Below are 8,896 nucleotides of genomic sequence, written 5' to 3'. Positions count from 1 at the left end.
TCAACTTGCTATTAAACATGTCAGCGATATGTAGTATGATCTAAAGTAGAGTCAAACAGCTAGGTATATTCGTAGAATGAGTTTGTTGTAATAAATAATACGTGCAAATGAGTTCAAAACAAACGCCAAGATAGGCGTATTGTATTTGTACGTTTGTATTATACAATTTATTAATTAATGAACATATTTAGTTGGGATTCGGCCAATAACGGCTTCTTTGTCTAATTTGTTGGGGTTTTTTTTCGTGAATATGCCAACTTTCTTGGGACGGCATCAATTATAGTGCGACCTCCAGCTCCCCACGCTGTCTATATTTATAATTATTTTAGTTAATCTTGAAACTAAAAATAATTAATCTTTAAATGATCAAAAAAATATTTAAAATTTGAAATTTTTAAAAGACTCGGTAAATTTCTCAAAGAGTATACTTATTTTGTATTTTACCCCTCTGCGTGGTATTATTTTTTGAACAGTAGTTAACTGGAGAGGTAAGGAATTATATAATTTTAAATATGTGATTTTTTTTGTCAGTTGCTAAAGAAAATATAAAGGAAATTAATTTGCAATGTTTTTTCTTTTACATCTCGCATAGTAAAAACAAGTTTATTAAAAAGGTACAAAATGGACGAAGATTTTGTGAAAAGGCTCTCATTTTTTATATTATCGTAAACTTTGGTCGATTGACAGTGAGACAGATCGACGTCCGAAATTGAATACTGCTGGAATCTGACGGTCTACGGGTAGCTTCCAAGGGATTCTCCACGCGTGCCCTGTACGACGGTTCTGTTCTTGTGTAACGGACTCAGATGCCAGCGAGCGGTTCGATTGGGAATAAATCGCCGATTTCTTGAAAATAGTCGTCTCCGCCGTGCCACGTGGAGGTGCCGAACTCGAGGCCGGAGCTGAGGAAGGCGTGGCTCAACTCCTCGGCCAGGAAGCCGATGTCAGCCGAGTAGTCGCCGAAAAGGCTCGGCTCGGAAGCATCGAAGCCGAGGAAATCGTCGTGTGGCATCGCCTCTTCGATGGGCAAAAAGCCGGTGAGCTGCCACGGTAAGCGAAGCCCGGCGGTGTCGGAGGCTGGAGGCGGAGAGTTTGGCCTTCCGACGACCTCGAGGGATGCCTTCGTGGAGACATTGGAAGAGCAAGAGAAGTCGCGGAGGACGGAGGTAGGGGAAGAGAGGTTTGGCGATTCGTCGCCGGAATGGGAGCCTCCAGACATGGAGGTGAGGATGCTGGTGGAGAGGTACTTCTTGGAACGTGGGGTGGACGACGGAGCGGCGGAGGGCTTCTGGGAGAAATTGGTGGTGGCGTCGGGGCCGCGGAGCTGGATCGCGGCCGAGTCGTAAACCCTAGCCGCCTCCTCGGCGGTGTCGTACGTGCCCAGCCAAACTCGTACCCGCCGCCACGGGTCGCGGATCTCGGCCGCGTACTTGCCCCATGGCCTCCGTCGGACGCCACGGAACCTCCTCGCCCCTCCATCGCCGCCTCCGGACGCGGGCATGGAAGCAGAAGAACCTACCGCCGCCTTTCTCTTCCTAGCTCTCGGCTTGCTCTTGCCGGCGGCCGCAGAGGGGCGGTACTCGAAGCGGATTTCCTGCACGTAGCGTCGGACGCCGCGGCACTCACCCTCGTCGCCGGAAGAGTCGGTGGCGTCGTGGTCGTCGCAGAAGATTCTGACGGTGTGTGGCCTGGAAACGTCGCATCGCCGGCGCTTGCATCCCGGCGGCAAAGTCTTGGAGGTCACCTCGACGTGCTCCGTCCGCTTAGCAGGCACAACCAACCAGTCAGCTTCCATTTATGACCTCCTCCCTTCTACTCTACTCGCATCGACCACGCCTCCCCTTGCTCGGATTCCTCCCTGCAAACCAACCAAGAAACGACACAAGAGTCCAATCACAACCACAAACCGAATCTCCATTGAAGAAATAAATAGTGGGGGACAGGAAATTACCTGAAAAAGAAGAGAGCGGAGCAGAGGAATTGAAGGAAAGAGGAAGCACAAGTACACCAACGAAGGCCTCGGAAGAAAAGCAGAACAAAGGCGAAAGAGAGACGATGAGTGATAATATGCAGTTGTAGCCGGGTAGGTAGTGTCAGAGAGGTTGCGGTGGAGGAGCAACAGCGCTGGCGGTGGCTGGCGCAGGAGCGCAGTTTTCTATTTTTGGAAAATCGCGGCCGCCTGCTCTCGTTAATCCGTTTGATGCAGCAGCAGCAGCAGTGCAGGCAGTGTCAAAGAGAGAGTGACCATTAGTGTTGGGTGACGTGGTCTGTTTTATAGGATCGCTGCACCGGTACGAAGTGTTAATCTTTTATTTTATTTAAAATAATAAATAAAATAAGAATTAAATTTCATATAATTTTTATTTTATTTTCCATTTTAATTAAATCGGAGAAAAAAAGAACCGAGCACCGGCTCCTCACCGACGACTACGATAGACCACGAGGCGCCGCATCGGAGTGGGGCCCACGTCCCGCACTGCAATCAACAGCTGCCATCTGTAACTTGTGGGCCAGGGGTTGTAATAAAAATTTGAAAAATCTGGAAGAGCTAATTGCAAAGATATTTATCGTCGTTTTCGTGGAGTTTGGAGAGGGATGCCTCCTCCTTTGTCCGATCTATCGTAGGGAAGCCTTCGAATTTTAATTAAGTTTTCCGGTATTTTCGTATTTCTCCCTCAAATTTTGACAATTTATAAACCGCAACGAGTTAACTCTGCTGACGCAATCTCTCGGTCGCTGTCTTTTGCTGTGTATTGGTGTTTGTGGCACATTTATTTTGTCCCTTATCATTGTTTTTATTCATTTTACTTATTTGTTTGTTTGTGTTTATTTAACTATCATGATATATGAATACGAACAAATAGAACATTTTTAATTTTTTTTTTAAAACAAAAGAAGGAAATCACTTTGCATTAGTTACATGTATTAAGTGAGTTCCTATATTTGACCACGCAAAGTTGGTCACGTTAGCCATCAATTGGAAGTGTCGTGGGAGAAGCCACAAGCACCACGTGGCAAGTAGGAGACCCGATAGAGCAGAGTCTCCTCAGTCCAACCCGGATCAGATCCTCAAATCTCAGGGCCAGATCACACGACTATGGTCCGACTTAAACTCAGCCTGAAAGGGGATTAGCTGGGTGGATAGGTGAGCAGGGGAGTAATTAGGACAAGTTTAGGGAATATGGGGAGGAGGTCCTTTCTCTCACACACACTTTCTCTTTCTGTATAAAAGATTGCTCGTATAGATGGTCGGACAAGTTTAACAAGATTTTTTAAAAATGTCAAAAAGATAAATAATTATTTAGAGATGGGCAATTCTCAACTTCCTCAATGAATATATTGAGTGTGATAGCTAGGCTATTATGTCAAGAGCTACTGTCCTTCTGAATTTATCCGATGGATAAATTAAGGGAAGATCGTGTACAGACAAAATTAATCGGGTCGAAGATTTGAGTAGCTGGATTAAAAAAAGTAATAATAAAAATATTGAGTGTATTGTAGCATAAATTATGCTTTGCAGTTTTACTGGAAAAAATAAAGGTGATAAAGGGCTTCCTGGTCTAAGCCCCCTTTTTTCTACTCTTAAGCCATGGTCCTTGCCAATAAAACAAATGATAAAACGCCACAAGATAATCCAAAAAAAAAAAAAAAACATAATTTAATTTCTGCCAATTTATGAACTCTGCAGATAAAGAGTCGATCACACAGAGATTCTTTTCCTTTTCTAACTTGGCCATCTAAATCCTAACTGCTAGAGGGTGTGCTTTGTGCTACAAATGAAAGATGCTCAGTGCATCTTTTGAGAAGAACATGCCTGAAAATTATGCTTAATCTTTCCCCTTTTTTCTCTCCTGAAACTTCATCCCTTCAAGTGCGTAAAGGAAAAGTGTCTTCTGAATGCTAGAAATGGGAGAGGAGAGTGCATGCTCTGCTCTGACTCACTTGCTAGCTAGCTGTTGGCAATGGCTGCATGCCCACAGCTGCTGCTTTATTTGGAGAAGAAAGGGCGAACAAGTACAACAGTCAAAAGGAAGCTCTCTCCAAAGAGCTTAATCCTTTTACCTTGTCATTCTCCGATGCATCATGCATGCGTCAATTTCGTTCATTACTGAATACTGATTACTGCTGCAGTAGCAGTACTGCATACGTCTCACATGTATTTGGTCCCTGGCGAGCAATGCAGTGTAATTCTAGGACCACCTAACTGCTCAGTATATTGTTAAGCATCACTGCACTAGATAATTGAAAAGAAAACAAATCCACAAAAAAAAAAGACATATCAGTGCCCTGCCATTGCTTTCAGTATTATTCCAGTCAGAGGATATAAAGCACTTAGAAAGTTCACATGAGGAGAAATCTAAGCCATCATGCACATTTAGCACGATAGCTACCTTTCTGTCACCGTCTCATCTTTTGTATAAAGTCTCACAAAGGCTACACATGATCGTCACTTTGTGCTCCTCACTGTGTGAAGAAGCATTTGGCACGACTAAGATTTGGAAAATTATTCTCTTCTTAGAGTATGTTGGAAGGCGATGAACTACTAATGAAGATGACAAGTAATATTTGGAGATAACATTCAAATTGCAAATGAAGGGAGGAGAGCACCTATCTATAGTACTCACTAAGGACCCTCAACACTCAACTACTCAATTTACTAATCACCTAATCTCAATTATTAACTCCGGCTACTTTGATTTACAAGCCACTTAATCTCAATTACTACTAACTCCCAACTACTTTGATTTACTAACCACTTTCTATAAATAAACTTTCAATTTGGACATTATAATTAAACCCAAAATATATCTAGTAATGAATTAGTCTCGATCAACAAAAACCAAAACAAGTTTCCATTCAAACACCTTGGTAAACTTGGTTTGGTTACTCGTAGTCTCTAAACTTGATGAAGACATCCCTCTTCAATGGTTTGATGAAGATATCAACTACTTGGTCTTGACTCTTCACGTATATCACCTCTATATTTCTTTTCTTGCTGATATACAATCTTATAAAGTGATCTTGTGTCAATGTGCTTGCTCATATCATAAACGATCATATTCTAATGTGGACTTGCTATGGACAACAATATTTGTAGGGTTTTCTCCTGGCTGAAAATCCTTCATCAAACTGTTTAACCAAATGACAAGGCAAAAACAATAATTAGTAGCTACCTACCTATGTAGAATGGGCACTCTAATTTTATTTTAATTTTGAAGTATTATCAGACATGACACAGACACGGACACAAACACGCAAATATGCGTGTCAGATACGACAAAAATTGTCATTGACTTTTTTAAAGTTTGACCAGTCGGATACGACTAGGATACAACTAGGGCACAGATGAGAAATGTTTTTTGATACGTTTGGGCTCAATTGTAAAAATAAAATAAAAGTTACAAGGGTTAAATTGAAAAATAATAAATTTCAAAGGACTAATTAATAAATAAATTGAAGTTAATTGGGCCTAAAAAGCCCTAAATTAGTCCTTTCTTCGGTCTTTCTTTCTCCCAATTATTTTCTGCTCTCATTCTTTCATCATTGATCATCACAACACCACTTATTGCTCGCTGCTGCTTAATGCTACTCGCTGATATGTGTATTTTATATAAGGTTTTCATAATACTTTGACGCATATCTCATCCCATTTCATATGCATATATTTCATATTATCATCTCTTTATGCTTCATTTTAATACTTTCATATTTCGAAAAATTGCTCTCGTGTATTTCTTTTGATAGGACGCGAAAAGGAGCGAAAATGGAGATCAAAGATCAATGATTGAAGTTCATAAGCCTGCCATGGGTGCCCGTGTCAGCCAGCATGGGTCATACTCCAATCAACAAACCTATCCCAGCACCCGTGCCAATTGGCACCGGCCATGCTCCATCCGCCGAACCATCAACAGATGCTTGTGCCCGCCAACACCACTAGTGGCCAACGTTCCTCTATAGTCGTCGAACCCAACATGGGTGCTCGTGCCCTGAGGCAAGACCCGTGTCAGGGCACTCGCCCTTTGCCTATAAAAGGCTAATTTCAACTCCTTAGAAGGGGATCTCGATTGGGTGTCGTCTAAGAGCCCCAAGAAGGCTTCAGAGGACGATCCAGAGGAGATCCATCACCATCTACACTGTAAATTGAGATCAGGAGTATCTGGAGCATAAATTTTGCAACAAGCCTAAGTTTCTTCTCTTGTTTTCTGAATTTCTAAACTCGAATCTGAATTGTAATTGTTCTAACTTGATCTTTGGTTGTAACTTAATTTTTATGGAGTATATTTTGAATAATAAGACTAGGGATTAACCCTTTGTTATGTAAGCACCTTTACTTTGATCTATGAATGTTTGAATGTAAACGTGACCCCAAGCCCGGACCCGACCTGGACCCGACCCGAACCGTAACAGGGTCAACGAGCCGAACCAGAACTGGCCCGGCAGGATGTCGAGTCGGTTTCGGTTCCAGGCCCCCAAAATCAGCAGATCGTCGGTTAACCGTCAATTTGGCTCGTCAATTTTTTTAAAGGACTGTTGATCGACGATTCCTAGTCGTTGGCCGTTGAGGGGGAGGGGGATATTTTTTTGGCTATTTTTTTTAACGGTTAAGATCATTTGACCATTTTTTATCAATGGCTATGATTTAATGTTCGTTACTATCCAAACTCTATAAATATGGAGTTCATTTCATCATTTTCACACACATCTTTTCTACTCTCATTTTCAATTTCGTATTCTCTACACGTTTTCGACTCAAAGTCTCCATTTCTACACACTTCCGTTTCCATTTTTCAACTATAATGGAATGAGGTCATAGAGGTTCATCATCTCGATCTCGGAGGGAAAAGGAAATAGTGAATCCGCATGAGGACCCAACATTCAATCAACCGATGATGAGATCGAGCATCTTCCGATTCCGACACCTAAAATACAAGGAAGTATTGATGCAATTACTTCTAAGGTTTGGGAATTTCCTGTTGGATCAAGACGCACGTGAGAGGGTGGTGAATCATATGGTTTTAGAAAACTCTAATTTTTGTTTTGAAAAGAGAGTACGCAACGGAATTAAAACTCAAAAACAAAAAGCCAAAACACAAGTACACAAGTGGTTTACTTGGTTCAGAGCTTTCGATGACTCCTACTCTAAGACCCAAGTTCCGCAGACCTATCGATAGATAATCCACTAATAACCTCTTCTATAACCATCGGAAGAGGGAATCGAGTACAACAAAAACTCATATAAGTGTAACAACCTACAATTTCTGTTAAGTAATAATTAAGTGCAAAAACAAATGTTTGTTACCCAACACTTTTGAAAATAGTCAGATCGAGCTTGGTGTTAGATCTTCAACAATAGTCTAGTGTAGCAGCATCATAGCAGAGCAGCAGCACAAATTTAGAGCGATCATAGCATCGAACGGATGTGCAAAAGCTTATAGAAGAGATGTATTTTAGTTGTCTTCAAGCCTTGGTCGAGACACCCTTTTAAAGAGGGTTGAAGGTGATTTCTATAGCACTAAAGGCGCCTTCCATTAGCAAAACTTATCCCAAAAAACCAGTGTCTTATCATCACCGAGGTCTTCTGAGTTATCCAACTGAAGGTGTCTTCCAAACTCTTAAAGGTGCCTTCCATAGCCCTGCTCAAGGAACCTTCTGTCGCTTGGAAGGCACCTCAGGCACTATTCACTCGAGACATTTTATGCTCCTTTTGCCCTGCAAAATGTGTTAATCCAACACAAAGTATCTAACATGTTAAACAAAGTTAGCACAATAATAAAATAACAGTAATAATTAGTTCATGTCCTTCCAAGATCAGGAACTAGTCAAGTCTCAGTTTAGGGATCCAAAATAAACCTAAACTAGACCGATGTCTACTGTCCTCTCAAAAGGGACACGTCCTTACTAAGTCACTCTCCTCCAGTGACTTACCTCTACTTATCAAATGTTAAGTTACCTCCTTGACATCCAATCTGACTCATCAAGTCTTCTTGCCGGAATCACACATCTGAACTTCGCCAATCGAGAATCGAACATCCCAACCTCTTGTCGGAATTGTATATCCGGACTTTAACCCATCGGAAATCGAACATCCCGACCTCCTGCCAGAATCCCACATCTAGACTTCTTACCTAGTGTCTGGTCCCCTTGACCCGTTAAGTTAGTCAACCCAATGCATTCAGTAACAAGCTTAGATCAACAACACATCTAACTTTAATCTACTTATCATTCATCAAAACTCAGATTTAATCATTAGTGTCAACTGTACCAACACTTCCTCCTCTAAAATCTTCTATGTTCACTAAAAATTTTGAGAATGTCACTTTTCCGTCAGGAGAATTGCATGCAAAATGTTAGCATTATAATGCTTCCTACAAATTCCAAGCCGGCGACAGCTATGGGTCGTTGAAACTGTACGTAGAAATGAAACACCTGACGAAATATGTACTCGACAGTTCTCAAACATAATTATCTAGATTTTCTTCAACTAGTGGTAGTATTGATTCTAGTTTATTTTTATATTTTGATAATAAATTAAGAAAATCATTAGCTATTTATTTTAGTTCTGGATCTAAATGCACATTTGAAGATTTTTGTAAAGAATCTCTAGACAATTAAATGTGTTCCTACGACTACACTTACCCATACAATTAAAAAATTAATAAGGAAAAAATTAATTGATAAATTTAGTAAATTAAATAATAAAATTTATTTATCTTCCTATATTTGGAGTGATCATTGGCAAACACATTCGTATATGGGAGTGACTTGCAATTGGATCTATAACTCTTGAAATCTCCAAAAAAGATTGTTAGCTTATAGAGTTTTTAATAAATCGCATACTGCTCATAATATCGTACAATTATTATGTTTAATTTTAGAAGAATATGGATTAACTCAT

The 8,896-nt window shown here is 40.8% G+C and overlaps 1 protein-coding gene across 1 annotated transcript; it reads right to left on the bottom strand.

The window, feature by feature from the left end:
• Positions 1-591: 591 nt before the first annotated feature.
• Positions 592-2,219, bottom strand: LOC122039702 (ethylene-responsive transcription factor CRF1-like). Its single transcript, XM_042599176.1, has 2 exons — positions 1,952-2,219; positions 592-1,858 (listed from the first exon to the last, which is right to left on the bottom strand). The coding sequence occupies exon 2, from the start codon at positions 1,793-1,795 to the stop codon at positions 803-805; it is 993 nt and encodes a 330-aa protein (XP_042455110.1). The 5' UTR covers positions 1,796-1,858; positions 1,952-2,219; the 3' UTR covers positions 592-802.
• Between the last annotated feature and the right edge of the window lie 6,677 nt (positions 2,220-8,896).

This window comes from Zingiber officinale, chromosome 2A (genome assembly GCF_018446385.1).
Source record: "Zingiber officinale cultivar Zhangliang chromosome 2A, Zo_v1.1, whole genome shotgun sequence".
In the NCBI taxonomy this organism is placed as follows: domain Eukaryota; kingdom Viridiplantae; phylum Streptophyta; class Magnoliopsida; order Zingiberales; family Zingiberaceae; genus Zingiber; species Zingiber officinale.
Note: the sequence above shows the minus strand (reverse complement) of the source record. Positions and strands in the feature narration are given on the sequence as shown.

What these genes read in the sequence shown, in the direction of transcription:
- LOC122039702 (XM_042599176.1), bottom strand. Translation starts at nt 1,795, where the DNA reads ATGGAAGCTGACTGGTTGGTTGTGCCTGCTAAGCGGACGGAGCACGTC.